At 37.7% G+C, this 18,710-nt stretch overlaps 1 protein-coding gene across 1 annotated transcript in view; it reads right to left on the reverse strand.

Annotated features, from left to right (window-relative positions):
• LOC134149035 (protoheme IX farnesyltransferase, mitochondrial) overlaps nucleotides 1-18,710 on the reverse strand; it is a 99,618-nt gene that overhangs the window by 73,626 nt on the left and 7,282 nt on the right. Inside the window, exon 3 of the mRNA XM_062591794.1 lies at nucleotides 14,377-14,501. Coding sequence (XP_062447778.1) covers nucleotides 14,377-14,501 — 125 coding nt within the window. The remainder of the gene's footprint in view (nucleotides 1-14,376; nucleotides 14,502-18,710) is intronic.

Raw genomic sequence — 18,710 nt, forward strand, 5'->3', positions numbered from 1 at the left:
CAAATACGTACGTATTAACCAGAATTTTTCTCTAAACCCTGGAAAGGGTTAATTAAATTACACTTCTTGAACTGGTTAGTGAATGACATTGAAATGGCACAGAAACATTTTCTGGCATAGGGTCTCTGAGACAAACTTCCCCCAGTGACCATAATTTAAGGCTACTTTTTAAAGAGCCTTTTAAAGCTCAGTGTTACAGAGAATTGCTGAGGCTGTAACAGTATCTCTCTTGCCTTCCTCCCCTGAAAATACACCGAACTCAAAAGTATACATTTAACACCCAAGGGTCCTACCTGTCTTTAAGGAATTTTTATAAAGTAGATGGTTACCTCAGGCTATTTAAGTACTTTGTAGTAAGACATCAATGGCATGTATAGAGATATTCCTTTGATCATTACACCGTTGGAGAAAAAAAGAGGGAAAAAAAACCAAAAAAAACTCTAAATCTTTACCATATACATTTACACTTGGAACTCAACTACGTAAGAATCATCATACTACAAAACCACAAATAGCATTCAATTTATTCCCTGTGTTCCTGCTAATATGATATCCTTTGATATTCTGCGGAATGAAAAATGAATATATTTTACTACAAAGATGACTGGTGAACAAAGCCCTTTTTAATTTTGCTTTTTCCACTGAAGAACACAAAAAGGTGAAAGATTAAAGGGAGAAATCAACTGTTAGGCCAATTGTTAAACAAAGCCAGTGATAAATGGATGAAACTGAGATTCTTTTGTAATTTCTAGCAACACATTTCAAAACATTTTTCTCTGTTTTGTTTTGTAGTTCAGAATTCAAATTATGCTATAACGTAAAGGAGATTTTAAACCAGTTGCATGTACACTCCCTCTACAGCAGATACAGTACTGTCTGCCTTCAGCTGTATAATGAAAAGTCTCAAAAAAAGCTCCCCAAGTTACAGAAGTTTTATTTTAAGGACTGCTCTTGAAGAGCAAGAGGATGTGAACATCTGTGAAAAACAAGTGCAGAAAAGACGACAAAGATATGCAGATAAATCATTAGTTATATTAAGATATGAAACAGGCACCCAAAGAATGGCATAAAATGTAAATGAACTTCGGGATCTGGTCTCTTAATTTGACAGCTGTTTGACAACTGCAAAATGGAAAACTGACCTCAGACAACTGTGTATAAATGAGACTATTAAGCAGAAGAATTTCACATGGAACGATACAATATACACTGCAGTAACTCCTCGCATGGGAATAGATAAATGCGGGCTGGAATTTTTATTGTCTTTGAAGGTGGTGATGTTAAAAAGACTTGAATTTCACAAAGAGGAGCTCTATGCTAGGTTATCACAATTAATGGCGTTTCTGAAATACGACAACTGTCGCATATACAAGTGCCCTCGCACAAAACTAGGAGGCATTAAAAAAAAAATGCACCAGATAAAGCAACCCTATAGAGACAGAGAAGAGAACAAAACATCTTCTGCTTCAGGACTGCCAATCTGAGGCCAAAAGAAGCCTGCAGTGACTATGGATGGCTTATTTGAGGTTTTCTTTGAAAGTCTCAGGTTGTCACAAGTGCACACGGAAATATCTATCACCAAGCACCGCAGCAAATACAGACATTGATCCTTGGAGAGAGCAGCTAAAGGAAACATCCTGTGATTTTCACCCCCACGGAGGAGCCTTCTTGGAAGCACAGTGGCCAGACAACAGGATAGAAACTTCTACTGTGACTGCCCAAAGAACAGTTTAAATCTGATACTCTCACCCGTAATAGAGAATTAAATAGAAAACAGGGAGAAAGCCTCCTTTTAGATGCAGCCAACCATTTATTCTCATAGTTCTGCTCCAGATCCCACTGAAAGAGGGGCAGACCTTCCAAGAGCATCCCCAAGCACTACTTCTGCACATTGTCTAGCAGTGCAAAGAGCTATTTGTGATAAATTTGTTTAATTCTCAAACATTTAAACACTTTGCTGTTCCTTTTATTTCTCTCTTCGGGACAAATACTTAAAATCAGCCTTCCCTATCTTTGTTTGGTTAACCACAAAAAAATGGAAGTCACACAACCTGCAACAGATGCAGCAAAAAAAGCCCCTCACCTTGCAAAAAAAAAAAAAAAAAAAGGGGGGGGGGGGCCTTAACCTGCAGTGAAATCCAGGCTTAAAAAGAAAGATCACATCTCTCTAGGAACAAGAAGTATAGCAGCAGTGGAAGCAATGGCAGCTTTTGGGGGTCAAGTGAAATTTAAGGGTGAATTTTTGCATAAGAAAGCAATTTGTTGTGAAGCTCCTTTAATTCAGCAGCTTTGTTGTTTAAAATCCCATCCTCAGCTCTATACCTCAGTGTTGTTCAAGTTGTTAGCAGCAGAACTGAAACTGAAAAATAAACACGAGCACCATTGCCAAAGCTTTTATCATCCGAACCAACTGTAGCAAGGAAGCCCATAGTTTAATTACATATCGTGTGAAGAACACACTCTTGCTAGTTTTAAACTTGCCTTTTTCTAGGATCCCTCATTCTTGCATTATGAGAGCCAGAAAATAACCATTCAATACCACCGATATATCCCTATACAAAATCCTGGCATAAAATCAGCTCTTGAAGTCAAAGGCGACTAGTCCCTAGATCGCATCAGAGCTAAGGTACCATATTTGCATGACAACCTGAAGAAAGTTTGTGTTTGATAGATTATCCCTTCTCTATTTCTAATAAAATATTTTAGTTCTCCCTACAAAATCTTCCCTTCTCATAAGCATTTGCATCACCTCTTGGCCCCACTTCAGAAGAAACCTTAGAAACATCCAAATCAGGAGGGAGTAAAAGTCAATCATCATCTTAGAAAGGAGGCATGGATGATTTCCACCAGGAACGGTCCTCACTCTGAAGACTTTAATTGAGGATGAAGACTGTGAATCCAACACACAGGCCATAGCTTAAAACTTTCCTATTATGGCTGAAATTCTGCCAGAGGATATTCGGCATTTGTCCCTTCCAGAACTGCTCTGCTACTTATCCACAAGCTAACATGAACATTCCTCGGAGTGAGAAAAACTGAACTGTCACCGAGTGGAGACAGCCAGGATTAACCAGGCTGTCCACCACCCCACACGCTTCCGCTGTCAGGAAGTTGCTGAAAACTGTGATAGAAACACATAAAGAAAAGAGCTGTAACCAAACAGCAGTAAGTAAAACACGGCAAAGTCCTTAATTTTATCGCAACTTTGTTTTCTACTACCGGTTCAGTTGCCCTGCTGTCTAAGACCATTTCCCATAAACACTTTTATAAAGGATGCTCTACAAAGACAGTATCTTCATTTTATTGCCTTTTAGTAAACACGAGCTTTATTCTAAGGCTTAATGCATCTTGTAAAAGATTATTATTTTAAAAAGCATCTAATTCCAGAACATAAAAATCAGTCTGAAGCAGAATCTTTCAGCTTACTTTCAAATGCCATCACCTTTATGATACTCTCTGAAGTTAAAACAGATTGTCATGTCTCTGTTAGTAGCATCAACATAAATCTCAACTGTAATAAGAAACAAGTTTTCAGAGGATTACAGAAACAGATTTTCATCTGCTAGAGGTCTGTTTTACTTCAAAAATTTACATAATTTGTATACAGATAGAGTTAGCCTTTAGAGTGACCCGAGAATATCAAACCTCAAAGATTTACAAATGTTTCGTTTAAAGTCAAAGCTTTTAAGTTGGTACAACCTTTACATTTTCAGGCACATGCCCAATTTTATTTCTTGACCTAGTTTAATGGTACTTTCAACATGCATTGTGCGTTTTAATCTGAGTGAGGTATCTAATGATTTTGGTATTGAAAACTAACCTCTTACTTCAGTTTCCATACAGATGTCATAAAAGAAGCAGAAGAAATGGATTACTGCCCAGACCTGTGGTTTACACATTCATTAAACAGCTTATGCTTAGAATCCTCTTAAAAAGTCACTTAATGGTACATGGATATTTGATACTACAAATAATTTTCTTAAAAAAAAAAAAAAAAAAAAAAAAAAAAGAACTTACTACAACTTTCTGTTCATACCAGCATTATAATTCTACCAGGCATATTGCTTACTTTTTGGTGCAATATGGATGGTCATTTCCCAAGACATTATGGAGCAATATATATTCTACACTTTTACAAGGAGTATGTCTGAAGTCCATCTATCTGAAGCATGAGAAATCTTAAAAGAAAGAAATCTAACTTTCAGTAACTGTAAGTGGAAAAAATCTTTTAGGATAATTAGCAAACATCACAAGAGCAGGCAACACTGGTATTGTACACCCTGTATTTGCTCATCCCACCATAAATTAGGCAGCTCACGTACTGGAAAACTCTTGAATATAGTAGGCGTGCTTCCAAGACTCAAGCAACATACCTCGCTAGTGCCTAAAATCATCCCAATCAAATTTGTTAGTAGAAATACGGGGAAAAACTAAAAAGCTTTTTATAAGTAAGAATTTTGATCAGCAGAAATCAATTCTCAAAGACTTGCTTGTTTCTTCTAGGATGCAACGTGTCCTGTTTTCTAATAAATTCAAGGTTCACGCTTGTAAGTAGCCTAATCACCAAACAAGTTTTGACAAATCCTCATAATTCCTGCAGCACTTTCAAGGTTCTGTTAAGTCACATACAGAGAGAAGATGGATGATCCTTGAGTTTTGATGTACTTAATTCAGTTTGTTTCCATTCAAGATTACAACTCATATGACAATAACCACTTTCTGATTCCTGTAGAGTAATTTACTTGCTTTTCAAGCTTCCCTCTATGTTCCCCTGAAACTAAAGTACATGAGAAGTGGTTTCAGTTTGCTTTTTTTTTAAAAGGTAAATACTTGTACTTTCATACATCATAGCTTCCCAGACTGCAAACTCTGCAGGACACACATCAATGTCTTCATAATCTAGAACATCACCGGACTTCCAAGACACTATTGCAATACAGATTCAAAGAGAGAAAATTCCATGCTACTACCAAGAAGTTGGCAAATACATATGAAGGGAAGGAAAAGTGGAATGAATACAGGGATTTTCCCTAAACCATGTTTCCCCTGATCTACAGACTTGCCTTCAAAGAACTGTTACGGTGCCTTCAACAATGTACCGTTTTAATACCATAGCACTGATGCAGCATCAGATGACTGCTATTATATATGATGGAGAGCTTTCAAAAGCAGAACTAAATCCATCTATTAGTGCATCACTTATGTCAGAGACCACTTTATCACACTCTCAGTGACCTGCTATCCTGACAATGCTAGAAAAGCACTTCCAACAAACTAGTTATGGAGTTTGAAGAAAAAAAAAATCAAAAGAATTATGTCACTGTGATATCTGAGCCAAACTACCAGGACAGCTAGGTTTTCTACAAATATAAGGAAAAAGGATTAACGTGACCAAGGAAAGACAAGGAGAAATAACTGAGCACTCTACTATACTGCCATCAGACTTCCTAATATTAGTTATTGTGCTGGTTACATACAAAAACACTTACCTAACCATGCACTTCTTACGTCTGTGTTTACACAAGACCCTAATAAACTGAAATATAGTTAAACTGAGATTCCACACCTCCATCAAAAGTCTCTAATAAAATGGCATCTCTTCAACCTTGCAGTTGCAGCAGTCATAGCAGCTGTGCAAGAATGATCCTTTTTACTTTCAGTGGGGAACATCCATAGCAATTGCTTCTTCGCTCTTTCAGAATCTTGGATATAATTTAAAAGGAAAGGACTGTTATAATGCTTTAGGTTTGTGTTTCAATGAAATACTCCCCAAAGAGATGGTGCCGGTAGGCTGTTTCAGGGAACCAGGAAACAATTTTCCTTAACCCTTGAGAGTCATCCTTCACTGCATACTCCTTATTTTTCATACAACCCGGTATACACGGTACTGCATTGCCGTTTTTGAAACCATCAGAGTCTGACTAAAGGCAATAAAAAGGATAAATATAACACCATTTAAATTACAAGAAGATGATGACATTTCTCTAATTATCTAATAAGGCTAGAATTTAATACGTGCATTACTGAAGAAATTCTTACCAATTCGGAAAATGTCAAAACATATCTGAATACAGACAAAAAAAAAATATTAACTACTTATTTTCACTTTTCCTTTTCTAAGCTTAGAAAGGTAATACCCCTACAGATCAAAAGGCCAGATAAATCTTATTAAGCACTACATTTTCCCTTTTGTCTAGTGCTCTCCCCACATTCCATCATTTCAGGCCTTTGAAATTCCTTTGTTCCGCCTGTGATCAGGGTTTCCAGGGGAAATCTGGCATTGGATCTAAAGGGAACTCCACACCGCTGAAGTTTTCCTGACAATTAATCATTTGCTAAACTGTTTCTTTCCCCCCTTCCTTGCGTGCCCCCGGTATTTTCAGTGAACCTTTTAGTAAGGTGCTAATGAGACAAAACTTCCTGTAGTATCAAAACGCGTGCTTGTCCTGAGGATTCATTTACGCACAGTACCAACTTTCGAAGGTTTGTTCAGGATGCAATCTGCCCGCCAGTAAAGGCAAGCAGAGAGAAAGGGTGCATCCAAAGCTTCTACTAACAGCACTTTTAACTGGGTAACATAATAATGGGATGCACTTATCTTATGCATCTATAGAAATTTTTTTCTTTATTAAATGAAGAGGTATGACCATCGGGGAGAAAAAGGACGCAGCATTAAAAAATAAGTTTGAACAGAATCTCTGGGGAGTTTTTGTTATACATGAAGCATAACACAAGAAGGAAAAAGAATTATAACATTTTCATTTAAACGTCTCTATAATCTGAAGTTTTGTGGTAATAAGTGAATGCCATAAAGGGAAGCAAAGCAGGAAAAAAATGAAGGCGTTTTATTTATTTCCTATTTATTTTCACTGTCTTTGTTGAACTCTACGCTTTGCTGACTGGGGTCTCAGTGCCTCCTCTACCTAGGACCATGGGAAGCTGTCCAACTTCTTTCAAAGTCTCTTCCTGTATGATACTCACACAATATGCATATCAGAAGAGATAATTTCTTCCAACAATGGTATGCATTAATTTATAGCATTTTTCCAAGCTCCTTTATCAAGTTTCAGTTGTAGGTCAAATAATTTATGCTTCTGAAAGATAATCTCTACATTTAAAATTTATCGTTCCTTCAGAGGTTGGTTCTCATTAGTGCTCATCATTTTCATTGCTCATGAAATACGTCTTTGCGAGCCGAGTCATTCCTACTCAACAGCAAGCATTTCTCCGTGCTAACTTGATCTAACCGTCGCAATTATGAATCATCCGGCAGAGCCGTAAGTTCTGCTCCTCAACGACCACTAATGAAGGTTGCCACGCAGTTAAAATATCAAAGCGGTATATATCAGACCGCTTTAGAGCAGAAGATAGACTTCCAGCGTTGCACTTCTCTTATATTTATTACGTACTGTAAATTACATCAGGGGCTGCCTCCAACGCTGACAACTCTCGTACTCCAGAGTGAAACACCGGGTTTTAATAACTCTCCTGACAATCTTTTGATCGCTGGGGAGGGGCAGATGAAAGGGCCGGCCGCTGCTGCGGGCAATCTGCTCAGTCAAAACAACGGAAACTTCAGAGCGAGACGGAGATGCATCAGGTGCTAATCTCGAGCGCACAGGGAGGAGTGCGGCCTGACGGGCTCACTCTCAACGCAAGGGGAGGGAAAACCGGCGAGCGCCTCTAAGTGCTCTCATTCAAAATGCACGCAGGAAAAGAAAGGTGCTATTAACCAGACACGAAATATTTTCATTGGCAAACGCAAGATCTGGGAAAGCCATCTTAGGGGCTTTCGAAATTGCTTTTAGCTAGTCACGCCGCTATCTGATTTTTCCAATACGCTGCGTGGAATAAATCTGTTCCGGCATTTAAAACAAGCTCTCTCACTGAAATATTGCGGTGTAATAATCTGCTAAGGGAAGCAGCAAAAAGTGTGATTTCGGAGCTTTCAAAAAGCGGGCAAGATAGTACTTTGAAAAGATTACAAGGGAAAATAATTCCTACGCTGCACGGAGGCGGCCTGGATGATCTAATAGAGGTCATCTCCTCCAACTCACGTTGGAATTAGAGCGTATCTTTAATATTAGAGTCGTAATAAATCAGAGCTCACTAGATGCCTTCAGACATTTAATAAAGTAGGTATTTGGTACAAAAAGTTTAGGCATGATGAGACAACATCAAAAAAAGCTCTAGTTTTAGGGATATAAAACAGCCTACTGCTGTTTTCCCTTTCACTTTGCATTTCTTCATGTGGAAATGAAGGGGAAGGGGTCTGAGGGACTGTCAGACCTCTGCTATTTTCCTTCTCAATTTTCTTTGATAATCCAAGCACCTATCATGAACCATCCTGTTCTGTACATTAGTTTAATCCTTGGGTTTAATCCTTGGGTTTTTTTCCCCCCTACTGCTTCAATATTTGCAAAAGATTTCTTTGCCGATTTGTTCAAAAATCACATCAACACTGAGAGGACTAAAACAATGAATGTCACATTACTTTAAATTATTTTTCATAGTTGGACTCTCACAGAAAGCAAATAGTTCACAAATTCACTAACAGTCCAACGTAAAATATTTTGTCTCCTACAGACAAAACCTTACATTAAACGTCACAGAAGCTCCAACAGAAACTTTCAACGAACCAAGAGTTTGCAGAGCATCTAACTCAGCTAAAACTCTCATAAGGAAAAGACGATACAAGTAAAAAAGTCCTGATGCTCCCAGGGTCAGTGAAAATCAGCCATAGATAAACCACTCAGGTTCCTCCATACTCCTAAGACCCATTTGATCGGGTGGAGAAAGAAGGGCTTAGTTAATACTTTAAAACTCTTTCAGACATTGTGTTGATAACGCTGAAACAAAATGTGGAGTTGATGAGCAGAAGACTCCACTCGGCCATGGAAGCCACTTGCATGTCTCCCAGCTGCCTTCCTCCTTAGGAGGGCTGCAGGTGTCCAGTATAACCAATTCCTGATGCTTTTTCTTCCTCCTTTAAAAATGAATTACATTTTTAACAGACCAATCAAGCTCAAACAACTACAGCCAATATTTCCTGAGATGCAAACAAAGTGTTGGACTTCTGACAATCAGTGACACATAACCTTTCATAACGTTTACTTCAGCATTTACAAAAACTTTCAAATTTACAGATGCTCTCTACTCTTCCATCTAATTACGTGACCTTAAACATCAGATAGTCCCAAGAACTACAAATACACAACAAACATTAATTTGCTACGACTGAATACAAAAATACAAGCGCATTGACACGAGGACTCCGACTGATCATGTCAAGGTGTGGTCATCCTGCTATCAACCGGCCGTCTGATTTGCATCATTTCGCATGTTTTCTCACCTGGGCTCCAAGCACCTCTTATCAACCCACACTTACTTGCAAGCACAACTGCAAAAATACCGATTTCAGAACCTCACTGCAACGAGCCACAGTATCACCTGCAGACAATCCAGACACGATGAAAATTTTAAAATGTGGCTGTATTTGTAAACTCTAGCTTGCCTTCCTCTGGAAGACGGGGCAATATTTGCTTACCTAACTAGACTTATTACATTTTTAGCAGCTGGTAAGCTGCTTTGAGAATAATGGTCAAACGAGTCATCTTAGAACAGCAAAATATCATAAAAAGTGAAGACTACAGATACCTTTCTCATAGCACTGATATAATAAGTGGATTAAAAAAGAGAGGAGAGGCTGTTTGCCTTCAATTTTGGCCTGGTGCTCATCACCGTAGGAGTCGAATGACTCTCTGGGTTTTTCCTAACCGTAGAACAGATCATACATAAGGTCGGAACAATACGCCGAACTTGGATCCCAAATCCCCCTCCGCTATTTTAACAGGAAACCCATCCTTCCTGCCCATTAAAACTACATTTTCAAGTGATCGTTGCTGTCAAGAGATGTCGATGTTAAGAGCAAAACTTAGCAAGTCTTTTACATGTGCCACCCGTCAAGAAGCACAAATATTCCTGCTTCTAGACAGCAATCCCCGTAAGATCAAACCCTAAAGGCACAGAGATATTAAGCGTTCTTAGATTTGCTCTCTCACTCTGGTTACCGTATTTACTATATTTCTTACCTTAGGCTAACTTTAGTGGAGATATTCAGTCCTGCCTGCTTCCTTTTCAAGGTACTATCAGTCAAATCCAACCACATCATTTTATCTTTCAGTTACTAAATTCAAACCATTTTAAACATCCTGCTTTCATCTTTATAGCCTTCTCCCACTTTTTAACCATGCTGCAGTTACAAAAGAATGTACTTGACATATAAAACGTGCATGTGATTCTTTTAACGTTTTAATGCTGTGTATTGTGGTGTAAACATTTCTTCATGTTTTATCTCCTTCCCCATAAATCAGAGGCCAGTATCTTAGAAGTCTCAAAAACGACATGTTTTCTCTGTAATATAAATGTAAGACTCTACTACTTGAAACTTGAGTCATCTTTCAAAAAATCATCAAAAAAACGAGCTACAAAACAGCAGAAGATTATCAACTATCTTTTTCTCCCACTTCGTTTTCATGAGAGCATGTGTACATTACAGGATCAAATAAATTTGGAAATTGCTCTTCACGAGGCTATTAGAAAACCAGTACTTTGATTATTCTTTCTGCCATTTCTACAGAACAATGACGAGGTAAAATCCCTTATTTTGTATTCTTACTGACATACAACACAGAGAGTCAGGTAAGCAGACACTATAAAAAAGCAGTCCACTAGGAATAATTCTTGTTTTTTCCATGATTAATATGCAGTGTTTACAAGATTAAATTCCAAAATCTTTTTGCTTATCATAACTGCAATTAATAGGACTGGTTTTACACTGAGATTTCCTGATGTGTTTGACTGCCTTAGTTGTCATTCAATGAAAATACAATGAAAATGAAATAGCTCAGTCTATTCCTTGGTAAACGGGTTAAGTGATTAAAAAAAAAAAAAAAAAAAAAAAAAAAAAAAAAAAAAACATGGCAAAACACGGATCATTTTGAAAAAGAAAGAACAGCTATGGAGAACACCTGTCTAAAATAATTTTAAGCTATTTCAATGCTGGAAAAATGAAAGAGCTCTTAAAAAGAAAAAAAAATAAAAAAAAAAAAAAAAGGAGGAGGAGGAAAGCAGTTTTAGCAGGTGGGACTGAAAAGTGGTGACATGTTGTAGTACAATCCTGAAGGGCTGAAGGATATAACGCAGTGTTGTGTGATTTTGAAGAGAACGAGGGACCGCTGGATTAGCATGCCACTAAGATGTTGGATGAGGTGAGAAGTACAACTCTGAAGTATTGTGATATGAAGGAGTGACGTGGAGGCAGAACTGCTGGTAGAGGACAAGAGAAATAAAACACTATCTTTTCTTTGCCACCTTCCCGCAGAGATTTGCTCTTGCCTAGTCTGCAGCACAACACTCGATTGTCAAGGCACAATACACGTGCTACAGAAAAACCCAAGGATCCTCCGATATCAGTCCAGATCAACAGAACTCCTAACATTTCCACCAAGTCTGTGCAATTCTGTTTCTACAGGCCTACTGTCTAACATGTATTATTCCAAAATATTTCTCTTTGACATTTTCCACACAAACATTTCTTCAATGACTTCGTTGCAGAACACGCAAGACATTTTCCCCTAAAGCAATCCCTAGCTTAAGCAGCTCTTGTCTACTTTTTCAGCATATTTTCAAACACAACTTTATGTTTTTTCTAAAAAAAAAAAAAAAAAAAGATTACCAGCTTTGTAAAAATCATTAACCAATTCCACTGAATTGTCATAAAAATACATTGTTTCTTCTTGCATCAGAAAGTACAGCTAGAATTTATGGGTTGTGAAGGGAACTTGTTTGTAAATACATGCCTTTGGTCGATTAATATCCAAATTGCCCTTCTATAAACAATGGAAAAATACAGTGTTGCCAAGTCCCATCAATTTTTACTATTGTTTTTTTCCTAAGGACAGTGAAAGTGGAGCGAGAATCTCCACTATGGTAAATTTTCATAATATTTCTAGTCATTATGATTAGAGGAAAAAAAAAAGTTTAAAGCATGACATATGGCAATCTAAAATCAAAAGGAAAAGTGATAGTTAAAAGATTATTTTAGACCATTTTCCTACAGAAACAAAACATATGACCTATTGGTCTGCATGGGTTACTTAGTATATTCCTGGCTCCTTCCCCAATAGTTTTGAGCAAGCTAGCTGTTTTAGACTCAGTTTGACAGGGCCAAGCCGGCCTCAATTCCTACTGGATTTTTAATACGAGGTGCTCAGGAGAAGAAAATCCTCAAAACACAGAATCTGAATTGTTAAAAATTGGTATTAATACTTTCAGAAATATTAGGGAACCTCTATTAAATTTTCACAGAATAAAGTTCTTCACATCCTGTTCTAAATCACAGAGAAGAATCTCACACAATCAACACTTTACCTTCCCACGACACAGCTGAGGACTGTAAGTTGTGAATGCAGATTTATCAGGGAAAACGAGGGGTGGGAAAGACACGCTGCCCTTAAAGATGCAGAGATTTATAGCAATATAGGAAGCGGAAAGATGGTTATCATATACAAAGGTCCTTAAGGGACAGCAAGGAGCAACAAGGGAAACATGAGTCATGAGCTGCAAGAGAAGAGGATGTGTGTTGGGAGCAAGGGACAGAGCAAAGTAGCAATAAAAGGAAGTTCCAAGTCAAGCGTGCTACTTCCCAAAAGTTGAGCTGAATACCCAAGCTTACAGTACTTACTGAAACTCAAAATTCCCAGCCAACTCCCACCTTGAAAATCAACTGAAACGCAAATTCCCATCTCTGATGCAAACAGCACCAAAAGCAACATCAGTAAAAATTACACGTGCATTAATATCATTTCTAGAAAGCTGTATCAGAAGCTCAGGAAAGAAGAGTTACACAGGAGTCTCTAAACAAGAAATAATTAATTCTCTTCTTAGTCCAGGAGTAACAAGCTCAAAAGGCAAACTAAATATGACAGTAAATTATTTCAAAGGATTGTTAGGTCCCCACATTTTTTTTTAATATTAAAAAAACCCTACAGCATGGGGGAAAAGAAAAGGGGGAGGGGGAAGCATATCAAAACCAAGAAAGTTTCACCTTAGTTATTGCAGCTTTTCTGCCCAGATGTTATGTTGTGAAAAACATGTACATGATAACCAAGGGTATATACTTCACAAAATGGTACAACTTTCCTTACATGAAAAAACTTAGCCTTTAAAAATAATCTCAAGATTTCCAAGTAACTAACAAAATCACACAGCATCCTTCCTATTTTACAAAGAAAACAGAAACAAAGTTAGCTGTTCACCCTAATATTCAGCTCAGCGAGAACAAACAGTAAAGCCTGTGCTTACTTCAGCCCAAGCAAGACGTGTGTTTATGGGTCAATTCAGAAAAGTACATCGGATACCTACAATCGAGGCGTTACGAAGCCTGAACATCAGAGAGCTCGACTCAACCAAGGTGATGGCAGGATGCAGACTCCAGCAAGCTTCGGTGCCTTATGCCATCAGAGGGAACGTAGAACCTAGGTCTCCCATCTCCCAGGCAACTGCTGAACCACAAAGCAGTATCAAAGGTGACACTGTTACTGCCACTGCTTTTTCAGGCCACGTTTTATAACTGGAAGTGACTGTGGCTGCTACGCTTTGCAATTCTGTTCAACGCCACCAGCATGCGTGTGTTACTCATTTCCTTGTTTGGTTCTCCCTAGGGGCTTAGGAAGAGCCTAATGGCAACTTGGCTTCATGGCTGGATTGCGAGAGCGCTGAGCATTCAGCCTCAAGCTCAGCCAGCGCTTTTACACCCGCACGGAAGCTCAAGTTTAGGCACCCAGATCCTCTGCAACAGCAAACGATTGCTAGCGCATAATGGAGATTTTCAGTACGTTTTAGAGATGTGCACGAGATTTCTAGATTCAAATGCAAGCATATGATCCTCACCTAAATCCCAGTATAGACATTCAGCGAGCCACTCAGAGGCATTCCTTAGACTCGTGTGACACGGTCATACACCGCAGAACCGTGCCCATTAGGCTGGAGCCCTGCTAGCTATTCCTAGAATATAATTACATAGTTCTGTCTGTGTCATTTCCAGTGACCCATACTCGGTATTTTCAAGATAAACATTATTACTGGGAGGCTCAAAACTTCATCAGCTCAACTCTGAATAAACACACTGTGCGTGGCAACTACACTTTAATTCACAGGCATGTATTCCTTCCACAGTGTCAGCTTTAATGAGTCAGAGCTCACACTCCAGCTGAAGGCACAGCACCCCGAACCATTCCCTTACACTCACTGGCAACATTTCAGATGCAAAGCCAGTACCAGCTTGCAGTACAACCGAGCAGATGATGTACTGACCTGATTGATGGAGTTGGCAGCACAGGAAGCCAGTCCGGTTCCAAGAGAGGCAAGGAGGAAACAAGTCAGGTCAAACGGGACTGGAGCCATGGCAAACCCAGCAGATGCGGTACTTACAACCAGAGCTGCAACGCAAGCACAGAGCACAGGTCACCACCACGGTAGCAACAACCATTTCCTTTATACATAACACAAGTGATAAGGTTCTTAAACCCTCTAAAAATCAAAAAAAAAAAAAATCATAGTGCAGATTAACTTTTTACCTCTTTGGATCAAAGTAGCTCCCCGAGGCTCCAAGAATAGCATACAACTAATACTAATACTCTACATAAAGACAACAAAGATGAGGACAACTATCAAGAAACAAAACGAGAAATCCAGAAGCATCAGTGTGCATTTTCCACATCAGTGGAAAAGATGAGACTAAAATTTATGTTTCTGTACTCCCCGTTCTAGGGATTTGCTACAGGATCAAACTGCCTCCTGCAACATACACTCAAGATATGCTTGCTCCAGTAACTTGCATGCCACTGAGTAAAGTCTACTGCATGGAAGAAAAGCAACAATAAAAATCCTAAATTCAGAGTTATTCATTATATTATATTATAATGGAAACTTAAAAGAAGCCAGTCAAGAAAATCAAAATAGAATAAAAACAGACATCTGAACTGAGCAGAGCCAGTAACTTCACTGTAGAAGTATTCGTTCACACTCTTTCCTTTAAAGATACCCATTTCAGGCACAAGAAGGTACACAAAACTTAAAGGCTTCAAAATTGGAGTGAGTTAACAAAAATCCATTTCAGTTTTATCATTCAAAATTGTAATTTTATTACAGTGTGGCAGATCACATCCTGAAAGTAAAAATTACCTGAGTCTCAATGTTGTAGCTTCCCAAATAATAGCTCTTATGAATCTAGCTTTAGGCAAAAAATAGTATGAAACAAAACAATTCTTACAATATAAAAGTCAACCCTCTTTTTCAATATCTTGTCCATGGCCTAAAAATTGCTATCTAAAATTAATAGGTTTATTAAACAGAAAGAAAATTAAACAATACTTTACATGTATAATTTTACACTGCAGACCTCATCTGGCTCAAATTGAAAATATGCATCAAAGCTAGAAGATCTTTTTGTAAGAATCAAGATAAGAATATCTTCCTGATTTCTCCAAAGGCTCTATTTGTCTGAAGTGAAATGACAAATAAATAACTTTTGCTGACTGAAGATATCTGGATTACCTTCTAAGCAGTGTTACTGAAGATGAAGAATTATAATGTCAAGGCAGAGACTTGTCAGCACGGAGGTACATGCAAATGACTAATTTCAAGAGCAGTGCCTGCATAAGAACCTTAGGATTTAATCCTAAAAAGGCAGCGATCAAAACTTCCTGCTTGTCAAAACTTTCCTCTAAGTATTAAAAACCATCAACAACGGAATATTTTAATAAACATTCATTATCTAGCCGTGCTACAGATCCATAGGGCGTTATGGAGACGGCCGCTGCCCAAGCTGCAGGTGAGCGGATGGCATTAGAGCCTCTGCTTTATACAAAGCTCAGTCCCGTAGGCTTACAAGAGCATAACTGAGTTCAGCATCTGCTTCTCACTGTGGCTCCCCTTCAGCTAATTCTAAAATAAGATGAATCTGTGCTGGAGCCTTAATCCTCCATGAAAACCATCAGTTCTGTAAAGACACCAGACAGGCTAATAGGGATGCACGCACTGAGTATTTTTGAAAGACTGGACCACATTTATTTAGGAGTCAAAGCATCTGGGTTTGAAAAGTCTTTGGCCCATCTTGGTATGGAGCACAAGAAAACACAAAGTTCAGGGAAATTCATTGGTTTGCAGTTGATGGAGTTAAACATATACACACACACACACACACACTCAAAAGATGATAGTAAAACAGTGGCGTTTGCATTTCTAAGAGTGATTACATTCATTTTTTAGCATCATAAATCCCACTTTCGCTTCTAGACAAGAATTTAATTAAAACTTATCTCAGAGAGCACTTTACACTAATTTATTATGGGAAAACACCAACTCATTTACTGAAGGAGAAAGGTGGAGCAGATTGGCAAACAGGCAGCGTAACATTACCACTACACTGACCTCAAAAGAAATTCTAATACAGTATAGCTAGAGCACTAATTAAAGCCTCCATTGATTTCTCCAGATTAATTTCAGTCAGTCATTTCTGTGTGACTTATCAGGATCTCATTAAAAAAGGTTGTAGTACATCCTCTCATTTATGCAACTGAAACGGGTATTTTTAGTGCAGCGTTCCGAGCACAGGTATTCCCCGCTTGTCTCATCATCACACGACTCAAATGCAATGCCTGAGAGTAAATAAGAGAATTTTCCCGTTGGACTGGGAAGTTTATTTTCTTTTACCATGGAAGCAATTATTTGTTCTTCTATTTTCCTCATGGAGGAAAAGTATATTTAATTGAGATGACATCAAGGGAATGAGGTCATTGACTCTGTTTGTTTTTTAATCCCTGTTAGTTTAGTGCTTTAGGGACAAAATTAACTTCACCTTATTGCATAGTGGGTGGAATTGATCCTTTCAAGAGTTGTTAAAGAGAGTTGACATTGCATATGCTCTTCAAAAAGAAGTCAGGACTTAAACTTATGATCCCAATCTAAACCTAATTTTATGTCTTTTAAATGTATTTAACAGAAATTAACAATAGGCATTTGTCTACAATTTCAATATAAATGAAAAAGAAAATGCTAAAGGATTGGTGGGGAGGAAGGAGCTGAATTACAGTGCTTCCAGCATAAGAACACACTCAAAAATTCTACAGGCCATATCATTCTTTACATTCCTTTCGAAATTGATAGTAATTATAAATCCTTACCTATATTTATAGCATTCAAATCGCAATGCCATGTGTTTACTTCCCATTAAAAAGTAGCCAAGCCAAAATAAAAGGCTAGGAACCCAAAGAAAACCAACTTAACTTTAGATTTTCTTTCTTCTTCTGTATTGATATTTTTTTTATATATATACACACACACACCTACACACACACTTTAAATCAAATAATCTGCAGCTTTATCATCAAGCTAATTAAAATAAGGAAGAAGAAATATAGGGCGTTCTATTTTGATTTAGGATACAACTTCATTGTTCTACTACAAATGTTTACGCACTCCTTAAAGAAAAGCAGCTTTCCAAAAGCCGACGCATTAGAAGGATTTTCCTTCTGAGTTTTCACACTTTGCTTTCTGGAAAGCTAAGCAACGATCAACAACAGCATTACAGGTTTGACTAATGCTTTTTTTTTTTTTTTTTTTTTTTTGTAACCTTAGGTTGGTTTGGGGTAGGCACATCCAGGGTTTGCTGCAGACTGGCCACCTTTAGTGTGCAGGCTGTAGATTCCTCCAACTAAAACTTATGTTTGGATCAGTAATTTGAAATAAGTCTTCATATCATATCATATAAAATTAAATGAAATATTCTGAAGAGAACAGATCATGACCATCTATTAGTTTTAATCTACTAAATTTTAAAAATGCTTTGCAAAAAATAAACTAATATTTATTATTATTATTATTTCTTTAGTTTTCCCTCAAGTATGAAAAATAAATGGCAAGAAAGCTACCATTATTAAGCTCTGTATCCTTGATAGGATCACAGTTATTTTTTTAATAATCTCAAATTGAGAACTATTTTCTGATAGGCGTATAAAATATGTTTATAAGAGACAATACATGTAGCCTAGCAATAATCTAAACAATGAATACAGATTAATCTTTGCCAAAGTTTCTGGTTATATTAAAACTATCATTTAAATTTTACTCTCAGTTGAAGCAGAGGAAAAGTACTAGAACTCCACTAAAGTAAATGAAGTTTTTTACTAGACCAGTTGTTATCAGAATTTTAGCCTAAGCACAAACCTGTTTCTTATTTATTCATCATTGTTATATTACTTAGCAGCTATGTAACACCCAGGACCATTACACAAAGCTGGATAACCGTTATCATCTTCACTTTAGAAATAGATTCTGTGTCCAAATAATGAGAGATGAAGCAGGGTGCTCATGATTACTTTGTAAGTCAGCAACAAACATCTCAATTTTCTGATTGTCAGTATAATAATTCTGTGCTAGAAGATCGCTCGGGCACAGACAGACTCTTATCTCACATTTGATAAACTCTGGTTGCAAACACTTGCTCATAAACAAGACAGGATTATTTCCCTAGAATTGGGCTCAAAAAATGCACTAATTTTAGACTCCAAACCTGAAAATATTCATAATTCATCATCTTTGTCCACTTCTGAAATTTTAAATGCAGCTTAGTAAGTGCATGACGGAGA

The sequence above is a fragment of the Rhea pennata genome, chromosome 19 (assembly GCF_028389875.1).
Source record: "Rhea pennata isolate bPtePen1 chromosome 19, bPtePen1.pri, whole genome shotgun sequence".
In the NCBI taxonomy this organism is placed as follows: Eukaryota; Metazoa; Chordata; class Aves; order Rheiformes; family Rheidae; genus Rhea; species Rhea pennata.